At 41.5% G+C, this 27,328-nt stretch overlaps 1 protein-coding gene across 1 annotated transcript; it reads left to right on the top strand.

The window, feature by feature from the left end:
- Positions 1–708: 708 nt before the first annotated feature.
- LOC114643323 (B-cell receptor CD22-like) lies at positions 709–25,447 on the top strand. Its single transcript, XM_028791919.2, has 8 exons — positions 709–836; positions 4,247–4,304; positions 8,296–8,655; positions 11,907–12,140; positions 16,483–16,740; positions 18,584–18,689; positions 20,435–20,489; positions 23,668–25,447. Exons 2-8 carry the CDS (start codon positions 4,262–4,264, stop codon positions 23,758–23,760), a joined length of 1,149 nt encoding a protein of 382 aa, XP_028647752.1. The 5' UTR covers positions 709–836; positions 4,247–4,261; the 3' UTR covers positions 23,761–25,447.
- Positions 25,448–27,328: the final 1,881 nt, after the last annotated feature.

The raw sequence follows: 27,328 nt of genomic DNA, 5'->3' as shown, positions 1-27,328 counted from the left end.
ATTCTGTTCTTCACTTGTACCTCCAGGGGCTCCAAAATGCATCCTATGACTGAACCTGCCATTTTGTTTAGCGTGTTGATTCGGTGGGCCTCTTTTTAAGTGATGTTACCTGCCCAGCCCAGGCTATCACAGAGTCCTTGAAGATGTGAAGGATGTCACTTCATATTATGAATGGAACACAGATCCCTAAGTAAAAAGAGTCTGCTCCGCCCTTTCTTCTCTTGTGTCTTGAGACCAGTTCAACCTGTCACTGATGTGGACCCCCAAGCATCTGTAGCGGTGCACCACCTCCACATCCACTCCCTGAATAGTGACCAGACATTGAGGCTCACATAACCACTTCTATGGTTTTGCTGATGCTTCTCTTTGCACCAAAACACAAAGTCCTCCCCCTGACCCCTTTCCTTTGTCTCATCCCCCTTGCCAATCCACCTCATAAGTGCAGAATCATCTGAGGATTTCTGCAAGTGACATGACCTGCTGCTTTATTTATAGCCCGAGGTGAAACTCCAACTCAGACACAGGAAGACACTGACCTGGCCTTGGACTGAATGGAAGTCCTTCAAGGTCAGAGGTGGCAGCCCCAGTCATCACTGCCCCGGGATGATTGCAACACTCTTCTTACACATGCTGAGTATCCTCAGGGCTGAAACAGGAACTTCTCACTGCTGCTGTAGCCAGTAAGGGGAAGTCATTAGGAATGCATTTCATCAAGTCACTTGTCCGTTCTTCAGAGACGGCTTCTTATTCATGCCACTCGACCAGAGAGACTTAAAGATCTGCAGGAGGACACAAAGACATTTGGTGGACAGAATTAAAAACATTTGGAGCAACAGGTAATGTGGACTTTCAAATCTGATTTCTGACAGAAACACCTGATGAACTGCAGTTTTGAAGAGTAAACTCATGCTGTAAAAATTAAAAAGAATAAATTAAGACGTCATGAAATCATTAAGAAGCAGTAATGATAGATTGATTCATGTTATTCATGGCCACTAAAAGCATTAAAATGTATAAATTATTCCAAAAGAAGCCAATCCAACAAGCATGTTCTAGTGGTTAATGCTGCCACCTCACAGGGTCAGTGAATCGGGTTCAGGTGGTGCGCTTTGGGGCATCTCTCAGGATTTCTGTGATGTTTTCTCTCACATGGCTATAAATTGTCTCAATGTGAGTGAGTGTGCCCTGTGGTGGACTGGCACCCCATCCAGGGTTGCTTACTGATTTTTTTTATTGTCATAACCATTGGCACATTCTCCCATTAAAAACAATTTTCATTCATTTCTAACCAGCCAGTCATAAAGCCTTCTGTCTGCTCTTCATGTTGTTGTACCCTGATGCCCGTGTCTGTGGTTTGTGCCCTTCTTGACTGTTACCTTTAGACTTTGTCATTTTTTTATTTCAGCACTACAGTTTTTTTAATTCACCAAGGGGTGACTCAAAATAAAAAATTCAGCGAAAGACTAACTTCACTTAGTTTTAAGGACAAGCAGCCTTCAAAGCTTGAAGATGGAAGAGCTGATGAGACATTCTTCCATTTTCTTTACCTTATGCTACTGCAGCCGGACGCAAACCTTCTTTCTTAGGGCCGGTTTATACTTCACGCTCAGAACGTGTACGCACACGCATCATGGCTGCCACGCATTCCCAGCATTCATTTGAAGTGTCCTCTGAGCATGTCCTCAGAAATTAATGTGACACCTGCGCAAGCTGCAGTACCAGCAAAAAGTCGGGGAGCACAGTGTGATCAAGTCGGAACTTGATGTCTGATGAAGGGTTTGATGTGGTGAAGCAAAATGCCGACATACAAATATTTTCGTGGTGCTTTTATATTCGAGCGTTGCATATTTCCCAGCATAATGACACAACACGTCTTAAAAGTCTCGTATACTATCTTCTGTGCCGTCTATTTTTACATCAGAATGTACGGCAGAGTGTTAATCGCTACCTGCTTCTGGGGATTCCTCCTGAACTGACAGCAGCGGCAGACAACAATCGCCACACAGAACACATTAAACTGATGATATTCCAGCTCTCTGCACTTTAGACTTATATTAATGAAATGCATTAAAGTATGTATGTTACATTTTACAGATAAGTCGTTAACTTCATTTAAATAATGAATACTGTTAATAATTATACATATGGGGGCTGCTGCCTCACAGTAGGGAGTCGCATCCCTGGTGTTCCCTGCCTGCAGTTTGCATGTTTTCCTGGTGGGTTTCCACAGTGTGCTGCTGTTCCTTCCAAGGACATGAAGGTTTGGGGATTTGGTGACACTAAAATGACACCAGCGTGTGTGTGTGTGTGCTTGTGCTCACCATGCAATGAGCTGATGCCCCGTCCAGGGATTTTCTTTGCCCGATACTTGCATTGCTGGATTGATGGATGTAATCATTAAACTTCCTATCCAGAGATATTGTGGCAAGGTGTCCTTGGAATTTAATGGATGTTTCAGGCAATTCACAACACATTGAAACCGAATGTTTTCTCACTTTGATGATAGCTTGACACTGCCACCTGGTGGAATCTTCCAGATTTACATAAAGTACACGCACAAGTATAAACAGTACAACGCTTGTGTAACAGAAGCGTCCACTGGAGCTGGCGTCACGTCACGTGAAGACCCGGCTTTACAGTATGTCCCACTGTGCAGGGTCAGCAGTTCGGCAAGTCACACTCCACTTGCTCCAGTCAGGGATGGTGTTCACCAGGGTTTCTCAGGTCATCTCAGACTAAGGCAGAGGGCCATCTTTGGCTTTGCCTGGTCATTGCTGTGGACCACATGCGCCTACCATTGAAAGCAGACTTGGCACTTCTTCTCAGTAATTGTCACTAGTCTCATGATTCACAGTGCGTCTTTATTTATGTACTTAAGTTGGGTCACAGAAAACATAGGAAACAAGAGATTTGTCAAACAAAGGAGACCATTCAGTCCACCAAGCCTGTTTGTTCAGCTAATAGCTCGGCTGTCCCATAATCTCATCCGGCTTCTTCTCAAAGGTTCTCAAGGTTTCTGCTTCATCAACTGTGTTTCAGTAGTTTGTTTCAGAGTCCCACAACTCTTTGCATAAAGAAGTGCTTCCTGGCTTCAGTTTTAAATGCATGTCCCCTTCATTTCCACTTATGTCCTTGAGTACGTAATTCTTCTTGTTTATCTCATTTCTCCAGACATTTTTCGATTGTCCTGATCTTGCTAGAGGTTAACGTTTTTCATTGGGAATCGATTTAAGAAAAAACCTTCATTTGAGAATAAATTGAATGGGATGGTGAAACCACAGCGTCCTTTGGTATGCCTCTTCCATGTCTCTGATTCTTTGTAATCCTTCAAGGTTTATTAGGGCCCACCTACTCAAGGCACTGCACTCCTGAAGGTCAAGGTTACATTGCAGTACATTGCAAAATAATATGAGGAAAGAAAACATTAAACAGAAAGACCCACCGCTTCAGACAATGCAGAAACCAAAGAACAGCATATGAGAAGAGCTGTTGGTTCCGCGATGGGCTCCTAGCGCAGCCAATGATTAAGCTGCCTAAGATGGTCCCGATTCCATCTCCAGATCCTGCTCCAGCACCAGTGAACTTAGCTGCTGTGTCAAAGTCCCTAGACATAGTGCTGTGGCGTGAAAGCTGCGCTGGAGCAGAGGCACAGCAGTACCATTGTTGCGCACTGATATGGGTTTCTCGTTCTTCAGTTCTGGTCTGCTGAATGCTAACACTGACATCAGCCAGGCCAAGGCTCCGGACCCACTATGAAGCACAGCAGGAGAAGAGACAAATTTCACACACGTGTCCATTCTGATGAACCTGACTCATGAGCACCAACATAAGCCCGGCTTCAGTTACACCACAAGTCATGCCAAGTGACCGGCAGACCATCCAGATTTCCATATCAAGGGGTGTTTGTTATTGTCTGTAAAGTACAGGGTGACCAGTCTGATGACTGTCTTGTAATATTTCGCTGTTGAGGTATCTTGGCATCTTGTGGTCACAGAGGACTCCAGTTAGCTTCCACCATTTGAGCCAAGCCACACTGACTTCTGCTCAAGGGTCAGCAGTGGTGTCGCTGTCAAAGCAGATGAGCGAGCCCAGATATTTGGAATCAGTGCCTTTATTGAGGTCTTGGAACTCGGGTTCCAGAACCTCTGAGGATGCAGCCTTAACCACTGTGTATATTAAAATTTAGCGAAAATGGCTGAGGGCTAAACTCATTTGAAATTCCTCATGTTCTTTTTTTTTATTTCAGGTCTCACCACACAACATGCTCCTCTTGATCTTTCTGGCCGCTGTTTCCTCTGCAGCCGGTAAGACCAGTTTGTTCTTTCCGCTGACCATGTCCAGCTTATTGTAACTAACGCTCATCGTTACTTTGGTCCTGTCCACTTTTATTTTTCTAACTCTTTCATTTCTTCAGTTTTTTTTTCTTCTTTAGAACCCTACCCTGGTTATTTGCTCAACATCAAGATGGTGCCCAGTTAGCTTCTTCTAACTGCTGCTCACCTTGCATCTTCACGATGTTCACTTTTTAGTCCTTTTGCTTTTTGGTTGTTCACTCTTTTCTGCTTTTTGAAATCCATGAGGAGACTTGCAAGTGAGAGTTTGTACGATGTTGTACTGAGTACACAAACTTCGCTTGACTCGACTCGACTGACGCTCACTAATCTCCATGAGTTGCCAGCTGACAGGATTTTGACTTCTTGTGTCTTTATGGTTTCTTTTTTTAGCTGACGTTTCCTTGCTCTGCTCCGATCTTTCACTTAAAAATAAACCTCACCATTGTCCTTGAAATAAGCTGAACACTGAGAAAAATATTTGGTCTCTACAATTCTTTATATCACATTTAATTGAACAGAAACTTTGCTTTTTGGTTTGTTACTGAGCATTTAATTCAGAATAATGGAACAACTGAAAATGGCATGGACAAAAGTACCAATCCCCTTTACCTATGTCATGCATGCTCATCAGATGACCACCATCAGGCCTCGTCTGAGGTATGCAAGGTAGAGAGTGCTGGTGCTAATCATGTCCTCTCTCTTTCCCCCGACAGTGTTGAGAAGATGACCAGTGAGGGCAACTAACTCTGCACCTTCCAGTCAGGTCAGGTCAAGTCAGGTTGGGGAGATTATATTGGTACAGCGTTCTGCTGCACCTACCACACAACGAAACTGCTCAGGATTCTAGTTGCTAGCCCCCCAAGGCAGACATGTGGTCCAGCCCCACTCCCGGAAATGACCCTCTATCTGCCGCAGTCCAGTCACTCAGGTCCTCAAAAATGAGCCGGATCACCGTCAGGGAATTGCGCCGAATGGCCATAGTGCCGTAACTGACACTCCCTCACAATGCAGGTGAATGTGCCTCATTTCGGACTCTGTGAGACCAGCGGCACCCATGGATTTTCCAAAGAGACAATTCCAGGCACCAGCCCATAAATCCCAGGCTGGCTGAATAGTGACGTCATTTAGCTGACAGAGCAGCCTTCAAGAATGAGCTCCGTAGCCGGACTAGGAAGTAGAGGAACGCCTTTTTATGATGAGCCCATGACAATGTTAATTTGTTGTTGTTACTCGTGCCATTGACTGCCCTTTTTGTTTTTGCCTTATAAAAGACATCGTAGTAAACAGGGATGGCTGGGTTGGCGTTCCATTATTTTTTCTTTCGAATTGTAATTTCTTGCGTGCCCACACTTTATATTTCACAGTACAGTCTTTGGAGACAATAACTGCCATCAAGAACGTTCTGTAGTGCTCAGGGAGATTTTTCCATTTCTCGACTGGTTGTTTGGCTTGTTCTAGATCTGATGGCTTCCTTGTGCCAACTGCGATTTTCAGCTCTTTCCACAGATTTTCAATGGGATTCAGATTAGAATTCCTAGCAGGCCACTTCAGAACAGTCCAGTGTTAATTTCTCCATTCATGAATGCTTTTAGGAGGCTTGTTATCCAGTTGGAGGACCCAATACTTGCAACTGACACTCAACTTTCTGACACTGGGCAATAAGAGTCATCCAAAAATACATTGTTAGTCTTCTGATTTTGCTTTTACCTGATCAGATTCAAAGAGGCAGCAAAGCTCCCTCAAAACAACCTCAAAGCTACAGGATTTCAGCCATGCAAGGTAATTGGACTGACCCCCTCATTGACCCGTGAAGCCGAGGAACCTGACTAATCAGAAAGTGCAGAACACAAAGCTGGAACCAATGATCATATAATAGGCCAGCCACAGCTGAGCGACCTCACGATCATGTGACAAATAATGTGAAGAAAAACCAAAGTAAAATCCGCAACAAACAGGAGTTCAGAGGAACACCACGCTAGTTGGAGATGATCTCCAACGTTGACGATGCCTGGCTGTCACCGTCCATCTCGCCTCCTCAAACGATCCTCTGCTTTTCCTTCTATTTCCCATCTTTAGTGTGAAACAAAACAGTCGCATGAGGAGTTTTACAATGAGCGTTTACAAGATTGAAGAGTCCTGTGATAATCTTTAAAAGACATGCATGTGCTTGAAGGATCACTACATGACAATTATTTCTTAAAACTTCTAAAGCAGGGGTGTCCAACTCCGGTTCTGGTGGGCCACAGTGGCTTCAGGGTTTCATTCCAACCCTTTTCCTAATCAGCAAGCAGTTTTCACTGCTAGTTAACTCCTTTTCCCTTCATTTTAATAGCCCTGTTTTTTTGAGGATTCAGTCCTCTGAATTGATTTGTTTCTTCATTAAATGGCAGCCAAACAGAAATGAGACGTGAAACGAGCCAACAGATGACCAACTAAACTGGAACATCAAACTCCAACCAGTTTCTTACTGCGAAGCCGATTCTTGCTGTTAATTAAAGTTGTTATTGAATATCAGGACTTGTTGCTGCTCTCATTCAGTCACAACAGACTGTTGACTTTCTGTTTTTTTAAGACCACTGTCAAGATGTTTTGGTGACCTGAGCAGACCAACATAACTGAGACCTTCACCTTTGTTTATTTTCAGGTGAGCTGGTCATGTGGTGGCTCGTTTTGAGTCTCATTATTGTTTGGCTGCTCATTAAGGAAAAAGAAACAACTAAGGGGGTCCGAGTCACGTCAATTAAAAAATGAAGGCAAAACAAGTGAATCAGGAGCAAAAATGGCTCATTGATTAAGAAGATGGTTAGATTGAAAACCTACAGCCACGGCGGCCCACCCGGACCAGAACTGGACACTTCTAGTCTAAAGGTTTCCCATAATCACGTTCTGACCAACTTGGAATGTTTTTATAGAATAAGAGAGAGAGGGAGAAGTTAGGAGCACCTGCTGATATAGCGCATTGCTGCACCCACCACATGACAAACCACTTCAGGATCCCAGATTAGGACCCAAGTGCAGCCATGCAACGGGTGACACCTCAGCACCACACTAGTTCAGATGTGAGATTTTTCATGGTGGCTGGAGTGCCAATTCTGCCACCAACCCCCAGGGTCCACATGCAGGGTTGGACGCAGATTAACGTCATACCCAGGACGGAGCATTTGCAGGTTAAGGGCCTTACTTGCTCAAGGGCCCAATGAAATAGAATCACTTTTGGCGTTTACAGGATTCGAACTGGCAACCTTCCGATTGCCAGTGCAGATCCCCAGCCTCAGAGCCACCACTCCACCCTATTTATACAATAAGAAAAACTTGAATTCTTTTCATAGCATTTTTGTTTTGTTTCACTTCAAACCCAAGAAGTTCAGGAACGGCTAACAAAAGATCTTTTAGTTTCAATACTTCTCAGGATAAATGGTGCAGGATTTGAGTAAAAGGCAAGGACACCAAGAGAACTCTACATGTCGGCAGAATTAATAAACTGAGAAGACGTGACTTTGATTGGTCAAGTGCAGGCTGGACATGACATAGATGATGATGATGATGACAGTGATGTTTATGAATGAAAACAAATAGAACAGTGGATGATTTGTTAGTGTTGTGGTCTGAGGTAAAAAAAAAAAAAGAATAAACAAACACCAAGACCACCATAAGCATCCTGTCCCACCGCAGCCATGTAAAGAGGATGTGGCAGTGAAGTTGGCTGTGACCACTGTGGAGATTATGGCAGTGGAGAGACGAGGAAGGGAAGAGAAACGTTTGAGGGACATTTAGAATGGAGACCAGAGGAGAAGTAGCCATAACTATAGGACTCTCATCTCGCTATCATGAGCCATTTTGAATTGTTTTGATGTTTGTGAATATTTTAATGAAGCTGATATGAATAGGAGCAGAGACATCTTTATAAAACTGAAGTAAACAATCACAGCCTTTGCGTTTTGTACACTTTTGTGTTTTACAGATTTGAATCAATGGAGAGCCACTTATGAGCCGATGGCGATCTGCGCACTGGAGGGATCAACTGTCAGGATTAACTGCACATACTGGTATCCAGCAGGCATTGCTGTTCACAGACAGATGTGGTATTATGGTCCTCATAAAGACACAGTGTTTTATGAGGGGGAAACAATTGTGTATCATACAAATGGGAGCAAAGTGTCCAGCAGAGACAGAAAAAGAGTCCAGTTCTTGGGGAACAAAAACAAGACTTGTGATGTAAAGATCAGCGACATGAGCAGAATGGACAGCGGCTACTACAAGTTTAGAGTGGAGGGAACCGATCAATATACATATGTGCCAGGAGCCAACGTTATAATCACAGGTACTACAAGTTCAGAAATGTTTCTGGCTGTTTTACTTGTTAGTGGTGCTCAGGTTAACAACATCTAGAAAATGGGCTAGAATCTCGGTCCAGTCTCTATGTAATGTTTGTATTTTTTCCATCCATCAATCCATCCATCCATCCATGCATCTATCCATCCATCCATTGTCACTTGGCAGAAGTCCAATCAAAGATGTCCAGCAGTTCAGACTGCTGCACCACGGAAGCTGTCGCATTATACTTGTACCTTTTGTGAAAGTGTTTATTTGATATTTGGACTTCAGGCTTCACACATTATACACTTCATGTCTACATTTTGTCAGTTATTACTAAAACATGAAAAATGTTTCTGTTTTAGCGATGTGTTTAACATAGATCGTTGTAGACATGGAACACACATGAAATGTATGTATTCCAAATGACGATATCTTATTTACCCTCTACATCTCCAGCACTTCACTCCAAGATAAACACTGAGCACTGAGAACCTCCTTTGTAAATTGAGCTTTGGTGGTGGGAGGGATGGGACAACAGGCTGTTTCTGCTTGTGCTGATCAACACATTTACAACACAAAAGACGCTGATGGAGAGGTGCGAAGGGATTTAAGGTGGGCCGGGATTATTAAGTTTTTTCATAGGCTTCGGTAATTCTAGTGTTATTTCTTTCAAAGAAACATCAAGTCTGGTTTTAACTCTATAGTCCTGCTGTCCGCCACACAACTTGGCCAGTTATTCCATGTGTTGGTGGTTCTCTGTGTGTAGAAAACTTCCTAATGTTTGTGTGAAATTTCCCCTTCACAATTTCCAACTGTGTCCCCGTGTTCTTGATGAATTCATTTTAAAGTCACCATCTCGATCCACTGGACTAATTCCCTTCATCAGTTTAAACACTTCAATCAGGTCTCCTCTTAATATTCTTTTGCTTAAACTCTAAAGGCTCAGCTAAGCTCCTCGTAACTCATCCCCTGTAGCCCTGAATCAGCCGAGTTGCTCTTCTCTGCACTTTTTCTAGTGCTGCTATGTCTTCATGGAGACCCAAACTGCACACAGGACTCCAGACGAGGCCTCACCAGTGTGTTATAAAGCTTGAGCAAGACCTCCTGTGACTTGTACTCCACACATCATCAAGGCACTAAATAACCTGACATTCTGTTAATGGCTTCTGAACACTGTCTGTCAGTTGATAATGTCGAGTGCACCACAACTGCTATGTCGTTCTCATAAGGCGCACTTTCGATTTTCAGACCTCCCATTTTGCATTCAAAAGACCTCCCATTGGTCTTTGGTCAGACTGGGAGGGGCTGATTGCTTCACACTTGGCTGAAAATGGCCCCAATGTCTGTTTGAGGCCACAGCCTGATGAAGCCAGCAGGACCACATCATCTGCAAAAAGGCTCCTTCCACTTTTACCTCATAGAAATACTGTTTGATTTTATTTATGGATCCCCAAGACCTGAGGTATATGAATCTGAGGTGTGATGGCCTGTGTCCTCAGATGGACTGCGGCCCACTCCAGGTTTGGTCCTTGTGTTGTACCCTGTGCTGCTAGACAGATTCTGACTAAACATGCACAGTAAACTCATTCATTTATTTTATTCACTTCTTTTCGTATTATAAGTGTATTAATGTTACTAAACTGCAGCTCCATTAAAGAGGAACTGTGATGGACTCTGTTGATATTTTCTCCTGTTATCCAATCATGGCCAGTGACTCTAAAAGGCCCCAACTAGTTCACTGATTTCTCCCAAGCCCATCACATTGGCTGTTCCTTGACTTTTATTGGTCATGGTCAGTTGCTTTGCCACCCCACTGCCAGTGGTATTGATCGAGTTTGTGCCACTCGCGGCGGGACGGTGCTTCAATTTGCCGCCCTCCAACATACCTGAATATGTTAACCTATTTAAATAGAAAATTAAAATGACAAATAGAGAAAAATTAAGATAAATTTTGCATAGATTTATTCATATATAGAGAAACAGCAATAATGTTTCACATATAATCTATATATGTATAAAAGCCAAATCCCACTGACTCACTCATCACGAAATCCCCCGAACCATGAGGATTTGGAACTTGAAATTTGGAATGTAGGTTCCCCTTGGTCCATAGGTGCTCGCTAAGAAACGGCTTTAAAAATTTCGTGGTCCAAGCGCGAAATTTCGAATAGTTTTTTAGACCCGTTTGTATGTCTGTACGCTTTTCACAAGAGAACTACTTCATGGATTTAGATTGGGTTCTTTTTTATAATCTGCTTGAACATTCCAGTTGATTTTGCAACTTCTCTCATCGCGCTAAGTCTCATGGTCCGATGGTGGTACAGATTTATTAGCGCAAATTCGTGAGAAACTCATCGGGCTGCTGGGAGGGGGGGAGCCCTCCTCACTCGCACATCTGCGTAACCTTAACCCCACTTAGTTAGTGATTACTTAACGGATTTAGTTTTTTTTTTTTCTATAATTTGCTTGAACATTCCGGTTGATTTTGCGACTTCTGTCATTGCGCTAAGAATCAGAGTTCACTTGCAGGAGTGATATATTCGCGGTAATCAGAGAGAGAGAGGCTGAGGGGAGGGAGAAGAGTGACGTCAGGAGTAGAGAACTGGACGGGCCTCCTCGCTGTCCTGTTTCACTAATACGCGGGCGAAGCCACAGGGGATGGCTAGTTATTTATAAGCATCAACTAGACAGGAATATAGTATAGACGCTGCACTGACAAGCCGTGTTCTAATTATTAGAATATAATTACGCCACGAGAACCAGAACACGTGTAGTGCACAAGTGGTAGTTGTCGGTGTTTTCTGCGCAGAGCAAGAACGCATTCGGATTGATAACGAAATGAAATTAAAAATTGTAAATCAGAAATTCTTATTGGTGTGATGTTTCTGTTTATTTTTGTTAGTGCCTCATAAATTTCAACTGCTGTGTCTGATGCCGTCACAAGAAGAACAGTCTGAAAATGATTTTTGAAGAGTTTGTGGATAAAAATCAGAGAATTTTACTTTTTTCATTCACGAGTGATATTTTTCCAAACCCTGCTGCTTACACACAAATTGTACTGAGCCTTTTGGCCAATAATTCTGCCCCCCCTAGCTACGCCACTGCCCACTGGTGCCACACAGACGTCACAAAAACACTGAATACTAAACGCTACTATTAGAGAGAAATTAACGAATCACAAATAACTGCATGCTAATAAAAAATCACATTTGGGTGGACTCTGAACGGCTCTTTCATTCTTTTTATTTACTGAAGGTCTAAAGGTTGAAGCTTCAGCAAGCAAAGTAAAAGAAAGAGACACGGTGAGCCTGAGGTGTGCAACAAACTGCAGTCTCACCGACAGCATCTTCTCCTGGTTCAGAAATGGAAGACCTTTAAATGAAGTCTCGGCCACACTTGAAATTCAGAACGTCTCCTACGTGGACCACGACGGTTACTCGTGTCGGACTGGAAACGTTGCGTCACCAGAATTTCAACTGAACATCCAGTGTGAGTCGGACTTTGAGTGTTTTTAACAGCGCGAGAGTCCAACGTCATGAGAATGTTGGAGGGAAGTGAATCAGTCCAAAAAAAAAGAAATAGAAATACAAAGGGGATTGACTGAAAACACAGACATAGTGTAAGATAAGACAAGATTTGATGAGATTAGATAAGATGAGATTCCTTTTTTGTCATTGCATTACACATACAATGAGACTTTGGTACACTACCTGAAGCAATGCTCAGAGCTATACTTTTAAAAACCACACATCTACTATCTCACACATTACACAATTGTCAGGATATGCAAAAGAAATGTAATCTATTAAATATATTCAAATATTGTGGGGCTTTTCAGGCTTTATCCAAAATTCATGTTAAATAATATCAATGATAATATTTCCTTTTCTTATTTTTGAAGTCATGTTTACAAAACAAAAAAATGAATGTGGCTACCTACTGTACATATGTTACATAACAGGCCAGCTTGTCTTTTTTGGAGTCTGCCATGCACCATGTGGGTCCTCTGTGTCGCCCACTGAGTTTTTACTAAGACCCTCCCCAGGGCAGCCTGCTTCACACATGACGCCGCACTCAGACTTAGCATTATCAAGTTTGCCGACTTCACTGCAGATGACAGATGGAGACGAGACGGCATATCACCAGGGTGCGAGACGACTAGCAGAGGGGTGTCAGGATGACCACTTTACTCTCATCGTCATCAGAACAGAAGAGATGCTCATCAGTTTCCGGTATCAGAGTAGGACTTGCCCCCATCTGCAGTACATCGGAGATGATACTGTGGAGAGGGTCAAGAGCTTCAAACTCCTTGGGGTCTCCCTCAGTACTGACCTCAAGTGGAAGGAGCACGCAGCAGTTACCATCAGGAAGGCTCACCAACTCCTGTCTCCTTCAGTACTGACCTGTTTCTGTGCCATGGAGTCAATCCCCACCCCATTCTGGTTAGGCAGCTGCTCTGCACAGGACCCTAAAATGAGGTGTGAGAACAGCACAGAAAATTACCTGTGGGTACAATTACCAGAAATTCAGAATATCTGCACTACACGCTAACTCAGAAAGGCAAAGCATATCATGAAGGACTCCAGCCATCCTGCAGTGGTCCTGTTCTCTTTCCTGAAAATGAATTGGGACCACCCGCACACACACAAAGCAAGGTTCAGAGACAGCTTTTATCCATAGACAGTAGGACTGCTAAACATGCATTGACTGGCACTATTCATGCTATCGGCCAACAATGTCCACTTACAGATTCTCAGTCTTCTTCCATTGTGTCAATCATGTGACTCTGTAGTGGTCTCTATGTTTATGTAGCATTAGCTGCGCCCCCCATCTAAGACGGGTTGAAATCTAAGTCATCGACGCAGACCTCAGCATTTACCGTAAACCGATGACTGGAAGGTATTTAGCAACAAAAGGAGTAGCAAAACACATCACATTTGTTATTCCAACAGATGGTGCATCATAAACATTTGTAGCAATAAAATGCATCAAACTCAACTATGAATACCAAAAAATAAACTAAAAAATATAAATTCATACAGTTGCCTGCTAACAATAAATATCAAAAACACATCAAGTAAGCAGACACTTAATGTACTATTTTCAATTAACAATTTATAACATAAACACCTGTTCAAACCATACACACAAAATGTATATATTTTATACAAGAAAAAAATATATAGATACACCTGGTGCAAATGTTATATCCTATTCCATAAAAAAATATCTATGCAAGTAATTAAACAACAAATTAATATAATATATCATATAACAACAAAGGACATGTAACACCCAATATAGAAAATTTGTATAATGTTTACATAAACCAGGCAACAAGATGCAAATGACATACACCAGTAAACAAAATCAAAACATATTAAACAAAATAAATGTAACCAAAAAGATCATCATAGTAGTAACATCAAATAAAGAATGAACAATAAACAATGTCAGCCACACACCTACAGTATATCTAATACAGCTATAATAATGAAGATGTGTAGATCTGGACGACGCGTTTCGAGAATTCACCTCTTCTTCAGGGTCCAGCAACCAAGTAAGAAACTATCATACAAGAGCGGGTGATCACTGAAGTAGGTCCACAGTGACTTGATCCCCCCGAAATGACAACTCATCCGTGTTGAAAATGCGTGTTGAAACATTCTTGCCCAAAATCCTTATAAACGGCTTAAATTAGATGTGACCCTTCATGTGAATCAAGGAGCCCAATGACTATCTAAACTGCTATATGCCATTTGGTATGGGATTCATAAAAACAGTGTTGACGTTAGTGATGCGCCGTCTGTTGGAATGACAAATGCAATGCTTATGTCCGTGTTATATAACAACAACAACATTTATTTATATAGCACATTTTCATACAAACAATGTAGCTCAAATTGCTTTACATGATGAAGAAAGAGAAAAAAAAAGACAAAATAAGAATTAAAATAAGAGAATACTAATTAACATAGAATAAGAGCAAGGTCCAATGGCCAGGGAGGATAGAAAAAACAAAAAAAACTCCAGACAGTTGGAGAAAAAAATAAAATCTGCAGGGGTCCTGAGGCCACAAGACCACCCAGCCAGCCCCCTCTAGGCATTCTACCTGACATAAATGACCTCAATCAGTCCTCATTGTATTTAGGGTTCTCATGGAAGGACTTGATGATGACAGTCACGTGGACTTCTGGCCTTTAATCCATCAATGTAGGGACTGCACGGTGCTTTGATCAGGTGGCGGTGGTGCAGATCGCCACCACAGAAAACCGGAAAAAGAACAGAAGAGAGATTAGGGGTTAGTATGGAGCCACCATGAATGGTAATGATAATTAATTGAATATACAGAGCATCGGGATTAAACTAAATTGAAGTTATGAGAAAGCCATGTTACAGTAATGTGTTTTCAGCCGTGTGCTCCACTTTATCAGCCTGGTGAATTCCTACTGGCAGGCTATTCCAGATTTTAGGTGCATAACAGCAGAAGGTCGCCTCACCACTTCTTTAAGTTTAACTCTTGGAATTCTAAGCAGACCCTCATTTGAGGATCTAAGGTTACGATTGGGAGTGTAAGCTGTCAGACATTCCAAAATATAAGATGGAGCGAGATTATTTAAGGCTTTATTAACCATAAGCAGTCAATTCTGAGTGACACAGGTAACCAGTGTAGTGACGCTCAGATTGGGGTGATGTGCTCGGATTTTCTTTTCAGAGTTAAGATTCTAGCAGCTGCATTCTGCACTCGTTGTAACTGATTGTTATCTTTTTTTGGGTGGTCCTGAGAGGAGTGCGTTACAGTAATCTAGACGACTAAAAACAAAAGTGTGAACTAATTTCTCAGCATCTTTTAATGATATAAGAGGTCTAACTTTTGCTATATTTCTTAAGTGAAAAATACTGCCCTATTGATCAGATTAATATGTGATTTATAATTCAGGTATACTGTTTGATATGGGATTTGAAAAAGCACTGGTCACGTTTGTGATGTGCCATCTGTTGGAATGACAAATGCAATGCATTTTATTACTAGAAATGTTTGTGATGCACCATTTGTTGGAATGACAGAGACACAGCAACCGGAGAGACACACAGACAGACACACAGACGCTTATCCCTTGGTTAAGGTGGATTGTTTCCACTGTCATCTTGTTAGTATTTTGCACTACATTGTATTGCAATATCACTTACTGTAAGTCCAAGATCTGTCATTTATGGGTCACCTACATGCTGTGTGCCCTGTTTAATTTGATCTGCAATGCACTTTATTATTATTATTACTGAAGTTCAGAACTGCCAGTTGATTGCTTAACTCCTCTTACAGTGACTACAACTCCTCATTGAAGACCTCTGGTCACTTTGTTCTGCTCTACCTCATTGCTACTCCAGGCTGTGTGTTGTTAGCCATTGCCCAGTTTTTTTGTTTTCTTTTTGTAGTCTGTAGTTTAGTGTTTATTGTCCTGTATTGTTCCACTACTGCACTTTTAACCGCTCCTGTAATTGTTAGTCAATGGTTATATTTTGTATTCTGTAAAGGTGGACACTCAGATAAGATCGTCATCTTACTTGCACACTGCTCTCAGTGTCTACAACAATAAGGGTTGATTGTTTGATTTACGACTTAGGGAGGGACACAGGGACAGCATGTCAAGTCCACACAAGGCACATGACATGCAGATTGAAGTCTGGCCTGGCCAGTGCAGGGCAGTTCACTCCCTGGCATGACGCCGCACCATTGTTGCACATTTCAATCAAAGCACAGTTCATGACAGATAAAACTCTGAGGATGGTCTTTCTCACGATCTTCTTGTTGTGTCCTTCTCTATTTAAGATGCCCCCAAGAACCCAGTCATTACAGGGCAGCCCACCACTGGTATTGAAGAAGGGAAATCAGTGACTTTGTACTGCAAAGACTTGGCAAACCCACCCAGCAACTACACCTGGATCAAGGAGAACAGCAGCCATGTCGGATCAGGAGAACAACTGCACATCAGCAAGTTTATGTCCAGTGACGCCGGGTCTTATCACTGCAAAGCCACAAACATCTATGGAAGTGCAAAGTCTGCAGCTGTCATCCTGATGGTTAAAGGTGAGCATCCTCAGTGCATCGTGGGTTAGCGAAGTATAAATATAAATGACTGGAAAGATCTGGGAGTAAAGCAGACAGACAGACACAGACAGAGAATGACATGTCCATGGAGGACAGTAGTGAATTTAACCAAGCCTTTTAGTCAGGTGATCTCCATGTCACTTCATAGACTTCCATGAGAAGACACCATTGTACACCATTGATAATAAAGGAAGAAGAACGTAAGTGTTGTGGCCACCAGAGGGCGCTCCAGCCACCCAAACCCCGACACAGACAGTCGCTGACACAAGTTTTCCACGCAGCACACGTTTCTTCACATTGGAAGTGCTTTTTTTGCTCACCACACCACAGCACAGGTCCTAAGCACCAAAGTAGTTTGTTCCACCTCCACTACCCTTCTGGCAAGTTCCATCCTCTTCCTCCCGACTCTGGAGTGAGGAGGTTCCTTTTATGCAGCTCCTAGAAGTGCCCCAGGTGCCTCATCAGCGTTGCCTGGAATCACTGCCTGGTGTGGTGGATGTTCTGCAGCTCCCCCTGGCGGCCCCGAAGGAACCCAACAGGGTTGTCCCAAACTCCAACTCTCTTGAAGCCCTGTGGAATTCATGGTGCTACAGCAACCCAGGGGGAGCTGCCCTCTAGTGATCTGGGGGACGCAGTGTTCTGTGCACATCTGCTTTCCTGGTCCTTCCAGTATGTCATCCTCCCGGTCAGATAAGGGCCGCAGCCGTCCATCACAGTGTTTGATATCTGAAACCCTGACAAGACTTGTGTCCCATGCTGTGGTAGCAGTAATGAGGAAATGGCCTCAGAAAACACAGGAAAGCAGGGGCTGATGGATGGACATTTTATCTTCTGTCTGATTAGACTGCTGATGGTGAAACAGAATATCAGAGATGAAATGACAAAAATTCAGGTGCAGTTTACACACACGTCTGCAGTGATGCTGTGCCAAAATATCAGTGATGTGGGAAGAAAGTGGACATCCCATAAAAAACCCCACAATGACACAGGGATACAGGGAGCAGGCTGTGACCTGAACGCACGTCCTTCACATTCTGATCCAGCAGTGTTCTCCACACCAACCTTCAGGAACACAGCAGAGGTGTTAAAAACTAGCATCTCGGGGTGTCATTAACCACTCTCACACACACACACCTTCTCATATTCCCACATTAGTTCCTTCTGTTCCCATAAGGCTGCTGGGATAAGCTACCACTCCCCATGATCTTCTGCTGGCATGAAGAGGTTCACAAAATATTACATTGTACTGAAACAATTAGATCTCGCTTCAGTCCTCTGCTGTAAATTATGAATCTCTGGTTCCACAAAATAACAGACGGGTGACTCCTAAAAGTAAACCGAAAAAGATCTCACCCAAGGCAAACCTGACCTGGGAAAATGGGAGGCTTAAGGCCTGAGTAGGCCTCAAAATGGAGATGAGTTTTAAAGTACAAAAAAGTAAAAAAGAAAGTTAAAAAAACAGCATGTAGTCTCACATTTTTGAAGACCATATAAATCCGGCTGGAGAAGAGTCCCACCAGAAATCTTTATAAAATTAAGATTGTATTAACAAAAGAGCAAAACAGGAATTTCCTGAAAGGTCAGTCCATGGCAACTTAAACTCAATACGGTAATCAAAAGTAAAAATCCTTACACAGAGAAAAAAAAAATAATTCAAAGAACAACAATAAACAATAGCAGGAGAGCTCACCAACACCCGAGAGCAGACAATGTACCATGGAGGGACTGCATTTCCCATGAGCCTTTAGAGGATCGGCAGCAGTTCCTTAATGGAGATGGACAGGTGGCTCAGCCTCATTTGATTTGCCTTTCTGTTTTCCAGGAAGCATCAACTGTTCCAACAACACGGCCATGACTTATGCATTTTATGCTTTGTTGAGCTTTGTCATCCTGGCCGGGTTTGCTCTGTCAGTTTTCATATTTCTAAGGTAAGGTGTCTGTTACTTCATGTCATTTTTGCTCTTCTGTGTCTCTCCAATCCTTTCTATCTTTCAAAGTTCCAGCCAGTGCTTCTTGTAAGGTTTCTGCAGTACAATGAAATTGTTACTTGCACGTCTTCTCAGAACAGTTGAGATAAATATAATAAACATAATAACAAGAGATACACAGACTGTCATTATCATAGAGCACGCTCCCAAGTTTGAAAGTATCAACCATTTCTTTCTGTTAAATTAGATCATAGATGGGTAGATAGATAGAGAGATTTGAAAGCCACTATATGATAGATGAATAGTGTGGCCACAGGGGGGCGCACCAGCTCTGTAATACCTGACACAGACAGACGCTCGGCACAAGTCCAGTACAACACAAGTTTATATTCCAGGGGAAAACGCTTTCCCTTTGTAACCCCCCCACCAATGCACAGCACAATATACAGCACTAAAACACACTTTGCTTCTTTCTCTTTGTCTCAGTCCTTCCACCTCCACTCCTCTTCGGACTCGTCTCTGTGAAGCAGCTGACTTCATTGAAGCTCCAACAGGGAGTATTCCAGGTGGCTTGTTAGGGAGGTCTGGAATTACTCCCAGGTGTAGCAGAAGCTCAAAGTTGCAGCTCCCCCTGGAAACCTCCACAAAACCAAACAGGGCTGAGCCCACAAACAGCAATTCCCATACAGCCCAGTGGGAATCCGAGGTGCCGGGTCTGCCAAGTAGTAGTTTGGGGGAGATAGTACCTTTCAAAAGCCATCTCACCCAGTCCTTCCTTTAAGGAGGTGCCCCTGACTGGGTAAAGATGTCAGCCATCCCTCACGATAGATAGATAGATAGATAGATAGATAGATAGATAGATAGATAGATAGATAGATAGATAGATAGATAGATAGATAGATAGATAGATAGATAGATAGATAGATAGATAGATAGATGTGAAAGGCACTACATAATATAGAAATAGAATTTGGAATAGTAGGCAGGATAGATAGATAGATAGATAGATAGATAGATAGATAGATAGATAGATAGATAGATAGATAGATAGATAGATAGATAGATAGATAGATAGATAGATAGATAGATAGATGTGAAAGGCACTACATAATATAGAAATAGAATTTGGTATAGTAGGCAGGATAGATAGATAGATAGATAGATAGATAGATAGATAGATAGATAGATAGATAGATAGATAGATAGATAGATAGATAGATAGATAGATAGATAGATAGATAGATAGATGTGAAAGGCACTACATAATATAGAAATAGAATTTGTTATAGTAGGCAGGATAGATAGATAGATAGATAGATAGATAGATAGATAGATAGATAGATAGATAGATAGATAGATAGATAGATAGATAGATAGATAGATAGATAGATAGATAGATAGATAGATGTGAAAGGCACTACATAATAGAGAAATAGAATTTGGTATAGTAGGCAGGATAGATAGATAGATAGATAGATAGATAGATAGATAGATAGATAGATAGATAGATAGATAGATAGATAGATAGATAGATAGATAGATAGATAGATCTTGCCAGACACGGTCCTCCCAACTCCAGACTCACTATGTTAATGTCGGCCATTGGTGACACTGAATCAGCACCATTGTGCTTTGCCTATGCCTTTGCCTGAGCCTCCGAGTCACACTCATTGTTATGTAAAACAGCTCTTGTAATATCCCAAATTCCTTATAAAATCTTGATTATATTTCTCTTTGTTTGACAGAAAAAGGACCAAGAGGAGAAACAAACCAAATTTTGTCATCACAGGAAGAGGAGAGGTGTGCTTACAGTTTCTGTTTTTCACCTTCTTTGAACAAAAAACAAAGCAAACACTGGGAATTGTGCAAATCTCACACAGGCCAGGATTTGAACCCAGAGATTTAAATTATAAATGCAAATCTAAACTCACAAATATCAAATGGAAGGTAACAATTCAAACACCAAAATGGCGTAAAGCTGCAGAAAAGGAAAGAGCAGTGATGAGAGCCCCGTGTGCCGCACTTTGCTGTGCTTTCCGTGCTCAGTGTTCTTTATTGCTTGGACTTCACAAGTGTAAACCTGAATTGTCAAACATATCTTTTTATATCTTTTCATTAATTCGACTTCAACAGTAAAAGTCTTAATACCGCACTTCCTTTTTAAGACTTTTTTAATTTTCACGTTCATTACATTTCATTTTCATCACTAAGAGGTGCAAGAAGAAAGAAAAGTCCCAAACATCCAATGTCTTCAAGCCCTCTCGACTTCACCCCTTTAGGATGTCATCTTTATTTTCATATAATAAATGAAGGTCTCATCTCATGCAGGCCATCTGTGGTGTGTGCTGTGGCTCACCACACTCTCAAGTCAGTTACTGCTCACTGCAGCATGTACAGTACAGTGTGTTTGAACAGGACACGGCCACAATGGTCTACGGTGTTGATGGTCACACTGAGTCATCTACATGTCACTGTCACATTTCCTACTTGAGGAGGTGGCCCAGGAAGTTGGACTGTGAGGCAGTGAAGAAACTGAAGCCAAACCAGCCAATCACACCTCATTGCCACCTCCCCCTAACCCACACTCCTCTGTCTCAGTGGGCTCAGTGCCTAATGTGCACCCACAACTGGGCGAGCTATGAAAATGTACAGAAATAGTGTGCAGTACCTGAACAAAAAGGAGAAGAAGTGTTGTAGTTGTGTTTGTCGAGGGTGTCCACGTGGTGCAGCAACCAGAAAGGCTTTAAACAGTTAACATGACACGTTATACAAAGCAAAACTCCACAGTCCAAGTGTCTTCATTTTGAATATTTTAATGAAATTCAAACCAAACTGTTTACACGAGAAAACAAATTATGAAAGTTGACAATACACAAGACAAAGAAAAGGTCTTCTTGACTGTTTTGTTTCATAAGACTTATAGTTTCTATGTTTGACATACAGCACGTACGGTCAAAAGATTCGATGCCCGTCTGTCTAGCAGTTCAGGTTTCTATCTTGCTGTCTAACTACAATCACAGAGCATTCTACTGTCTAAATACAGAAATACGGTACAGTGGAACGTCAAGAACATTCCATTAACTTGTTAGCTTATGATGGTGAAACAAAAACCTTCTATTATCTATTCAAATTAAACAAAAACTGAAAAAATGTACCCTTTACATTAACTTAAATAGTACGATAAATAATCCAGCCATTTTCTGTAACTCACTTTTGTTACCTCTTATAGAGTAATAGAGCAAACCTAATGATATCTTGTCATATTACAGTCTGGCCCCAGTAGGAGTGTGAGTTTGTCTCTGTATGTGAGTGTGTAAGCAGGCCTGTCCAGAGCTGTCTCCTGCCTTGTAACCCAGTGCTACTGAAATAAACTTCAACTCCCATGACCCATCTCTGTATTACATGAGAAATATCTACACTAGAACAATCTGGACGAGAACGGGCCATTCAGCCAAACAAAGCTCACCAGTCCTGTCCACTTAATTCTAAAACAACATGTGCCCCCGTGTTTATGATGAACTCATTCTAAATTATGAGGTTGAGATGGGTTTGTGACTGGCTGACAATATATTGTGAAATTTACTAACCTGCTTGTTCCAATTTAAGGTTACAGGTGGATGGGACCGCTCCTGGCCACATTGAACACAAGCAGGAGCATACCCAGGGTTCAATGTCACACCATTGTAGGGTACACTCTTACATGACCATTTTGGAGTTATCAGTTAATGTGACTATCACATGTTTTTAGATGTGGTAGGAAAACCAACTCAGACAATGTGAGGACTCTACATGGACAAGCACCAGACATGGGACTGAAATCCAGAATTCTTGATACATGAATAATAATGTATTATAATAATAATAATAATTATAGTAATAATTAAGTGGAGCTGTTTGAAAGTTCTGTGATGTTGTACCAAGTAGTGTGGTAGACAGTAAGACTGTAGGGACTTTCAAAACTCGACTTGATGAATTTTAGGAAGAAATAAGTGGAGATGACTGGCGAGCTTTGTTGGGCTGAATGGCCTGTTCTTGTCTAGAGTGTTATAATAATTATAATGAGGGGTCAGTACTAGGCTATATTATATTATATTATATTATATTATATTATATTATATTATATTATATTATATTATATTATATTATATTATATTATATTGGATATTTATTGTCACATTCGCTGTAATAGCATAGTATACCTACGTATTTAAAATGCTAATGGTAGTATGAGTCTGTAACACTATTACTTATGAACCACTGGAGTTAAAATCTTAATCATGGCCTTTAATTGAAAGCTTATGATGCTATACATGCTGGTGGAGTAAAAAATGTGGCAAGCGGCAACCTCCACATAGGTTTTGGTTGACGTCTTTCTAATGACAAACTGTATAGGCAAACTGATTGAGAAGGGGATATGACAGCAAGAAAAAGAAGAGAAGCGGCATTTGCTAAGGGTAAAGCAAACTGCAGAATATAATTATGTGATAAGAGACTGACAGTGCTGGCATCTGCTGAGTGTCAAGCAGAGGCTGTGGGCCAACCTGCTCCTGCAAGTCAACTGTTGGAGCTAGAACTTTGATCTTGGGAGTACCAGAAGTCCTCATGTTTCTGGATATGCTACATTATATTATAATATCTTATATTATATAATATTATATTATATTATATTATATTATATTATATTATATTATATTATATTATATTATATTATATTATATTATGTGTCACCCATCTAAGACAGGTTGAAGTCTAAGTAATCAATGTAGATTGTATGTTTTTTATTTGATACATGGCTTGTGAATTCCTCTTTATGCTGTCAGTCACAAGCACTTAAGAAACAGAAAATATGGCCTTAATGTTCTAATGGAAAATATAAAGAAGAAAAAGTCATCAAGTATGTAAAAATATAGCCAAAATTCATTAATGGTGGAAAATAATGAAACTTCGATTTGCACTAACTTGGTCTTTTTCATTACAGATTGGAGGCAGGGAGAATTCAGAAAAGGACACGTATGCCACTCTCGATCAATCAACAGTCTCACCGGATTATGACATAATTGTGAGGAATTAAATGAACAACAATGATCTAGGAAGACTCTGCTGTTACAATAACAGAAATTAAGAAACCTGTAGAAAAACCTAACTGCCAATTTACCTTTCAAGACAACCAGACTTTGTGACTAGTGCCCTGTAATGTGATGTTCTGTCACCTGTGAGTCCCCCCAAGGCTACAGAGAGTGGCCTGTGCTCACAATCATCAACAGCCAGCTAAGGACAGAAAGTCTTGAGATGACATTGATGTCTGATATATAAATAAATAATCTAACAGTATAGTAGGCAAGATCAATGAATAGTACACCACTTAACTTGTTTTGCTTAAATATATAAACTTTTAGGAGAAAATAGGCAGTATAGGGTTAAGTGTTGGGGTCCACACCAAGACCCCAGTCAAACAGTGAAAATGCTAATATAGAATGAACTGAAAAGAAAACCAAACAGCAATATTGACTGTCAAAATGTTCATTAATTCGTAACACTTGTTTAAAGGGGCTTCTGTGTGCAATCGTCCTCCGGCAGACCCTCTCCTTGGTGTGAACGCAGGCTTCTGGATTCGCCACTTCCTTTGTAGCAGGAAGACTGAAAGGGGCACATTTTTTGTGGTGACTTGGATGTAACATCATTTGTGTTTGGAGGGCTCATCCTTCACTCTGGGATTGAAAGAGGAAGTGAGATCAGTAGTTGTGTCCTGCTGTCGTCGGTCCCCTAGTTAACCCTGGGAGCTGAGCCTTCCATGTGCTCCCTGTAGCTTACGTGACTAAACAGCCCATGGCTTATGAATGAGTTCTGTTCTTGCTGGCATTCATATCCTGATTTTGCAAATAAGTTCAAACTAAACTGTACCTTAATTGGAAAATTTCAGCAAAAATGCATAATGTCTTATGACATATTTTACTGAAATACATTTCAGATGTATTTAATAACTTGATGGTGAAGCAATATTCCTGTAAATGAAATTACAAAATACTTGTAACACCCTCTGCTAAATCTTGCTCATCTTGCAGCATATTGTAGCGGCTCCACTGGGGAGTGAAAACCTCAGCTCCCAGCAGTCCCTGCAATGGCTCTGATTGGTCGTCTGCTGAGGGTGAAGGGGCTGCTGGGGAGAAGGAGGCTGGTGTGAGATTTAAAAGGAGGCCAGTTCTACAGAGAAGAAGAGAAGTCTTTTGTTGTTTCATGTCTGGAGTTGCCTGTCTGTTTACCTTCCCGTTCAATGCCTGTGGATTCTTGCTTTGTCGTGGAGCGTCTCCTGTTCGGTGTATGGACTGTCTGGTGTCTTCCTGCTGCATGACTACTGTACTAGGATTGGTTGTCAACTTGCGAAGAAAGGAAGGGGCGCACCAGATCCCATTCACATGTCATCATCTCAGTATCGGTAGGGCTGATCTTTACATTCACATACAGCGAGCTGATCTCTGGACTATCCTTCTCCAACATTTTGTTACATCAGTTGCCATTTTTTATGGACTTCATCGTGTGTGGGTTTGTTAGTGATTTGCTATTGTTGAATTTGCGTATATTATATAACACCGTAAAGGGAACTGGGGTGGGATTGTTGTAGTTTGTATAGTTATATCTTGTTTATTATTGTTTAACACATTCTTCAATTTCTGTTTTATTACCATTTGCTTTTTGTCTCTGTGAGGGAGTGTGCGTGAGTCAGGCCAATGCTGGGTGCATTCCTGGGATCCCCACCGAAAAAATAAATAAATCACCGTGTGAATCTTAGCTGGGTTTTTTTAGTCCACTACAAGATGTAATAGAAACTATCAGGGCACTGGTACCCTAAACATGCTACGCAGCAAGTGGCACAGAGAAAGTAAAATGAAACAGTGCACTTTTAACTATGTAGATTTGTTGCATATTATTTAAACTAAACTAAACAACAGGTGTGTCCACTGTGTCAAATGCTTAAATTGACTACAGGTTCAATAATGACGCAGTATGTCAGAGAGTTAGAAAAGGCATTATGGCACCACAAAAACCCACCGCTAATGGATGATTGAGGCCTCAGCAGAGATGTGCTGTCTTTGCTGACAGGGTCAGTCAGATTGTCAACTCTTTTACACAACACAGCATGGAGACATACTATACTTGAGACACTTAGACTCACAACCAGCAGTTTCAACCACTCAGCTAAATGGCCAGCGGCTGACCGAGCTGCTTACCTGTGACTGAGCTTACAGCATAGCTGCACATCCTGCCAGTTAAGTTTTGCCATATGTGCACAAGAAAGCAGAAAACAACAAAGAGAGTCAGAAAGTCAGAGTACTGTTCCTCACCATTAGTCACAACTGGTACACATTCATCCAGGTCAAAATGAGTTTGCCTTGTTCAAAAATAAAAAACGGAAGATAATACGAGGGACATTCAAAAACTTTCCACACTTTTTTTTAACTCTATTTAAGAATTTCAAAAACAAATGACATCACTTTTCTGCATAGTCACCTTCCTTTACGATGCAATTTTCCCAACGTTGCACCAACTTTTTAATGCCATCAGCAAAAAATTCTTCTGTTTTCACGAATCAGTTCCAGGGTTCTTTCTTCATTCTCATGGTCGTGGCTGTAGCTGGACATCCGGAGCGCTCTGCATCTGTCACACTGGTATGGCCATTTTCAAACATTTCAATCCACTCCTAGACAACTCTACAAAAAGGAACTTTATCCCCATACTGAGCACACGTGCGGAGATGAATTGGTGCTCCTGGCACACCTTCTTCCCACAAAAAGCATATGACAGAACGCTATTCCTCTTTGGTGCAGCCATCTTCACCACAGGGTGACATCTCTTATTCTAAATTGCAAGGGCAGCCAGCTTGCCAGACAGTCACATGACACTCTTAGACACGACCAATCACTACACCTCTCGCCTTCACCGTTTCCAACGAGAATATATACAGTAAGTGCGTAAACTTTCTGAACAGTCCTCATATAATTTGAAATTCAGTTGCAATGAAGAATATTTTGGGGTGCTAGTTCATATGTGAGGAATTTCTGTAAATTGAGACCCATCTGTACATATATATATGTGACCCTTACAACACTAAGATAAGTTTTAATTAATGCGTCGAGGTCAAAACCAGCAATCTGTGACATCTTTTGTTAAAGCCCAAAACATGATTCAAAAATTCAGAGTCAAAACGCGAGAGCAAGGGATCACATCCAAGAATTAATCACAAGGAGTAGGTTTATTATCCTCGAGTTCAGATACAGCGTAACTGAGGGAAATGAGCCCAATATGATGGTTTGACATCACTAACGAGCGCATCCCAGAGAATTCAGACATGGGTATCCAAGGAAAATGGTCAACACAATGTTCTTACTGTGATAGTGCCTGTGACAAAAACAAAATGGTGTCACAATAGCACACAAACTAATAGTCGGCTTTATTAGGAGGCAAAAACGGTCCTCAGATTCAGATTCAATGTACTTCAAAACACCATAATAAATATACTGTAGTCCTGAATAACCACTAAAGTAAGCACCAACAATTATAAAGATCGGAGATCATAATAATAACGTTAATAGCATAACTATTTGAATTGGGTTCCATAGAAACTATTGTCATGATACATCACA

This window comes from Erpetoichthys calabaricus, chromosome 17, assembly GCF_900747795.2.
Source record: "Erpetoichthys calabaricus chromosome 17, fErpCal1.3, whole genome shotgun sequence".
In the NCBI taxonomy this organism is placed as follows: Eukaryota; Metazoa; Chordata; class Cladistia; order Polypteriformes; family Polypteridae; genus Erpetoichthys; species Erpetoichthys calabaricus.
The sequence above is the reverse complement of the archived record's forward strand: the minus strand, read 5'-3'. Positions and strand labels throughout refer to the sequence as shown.

Coding starts and splice junctions, on each gene's coding strand:
- LOC114643323 (XM_028791919.2), top strand. CDS start 4,262: ATGCTCCTCTTGATCTTTCTGGCCGCTGTTTCCTCTGCAGCCG. Junction 8,656..11,906: donor AGCCAACGTTATAATCACAG/GTACTACAAGTT, acceptor TATTTACTGAAG/GTCTAAAGGTTGAAGCTTCA. Junction 18,690..20,434: donor TCAGTTTTCATATTTCTAAG/GTAAGGTGTCTG, acceptor TTTGTTTGACAG/AAAAAGGACCAAGAGGAGAA.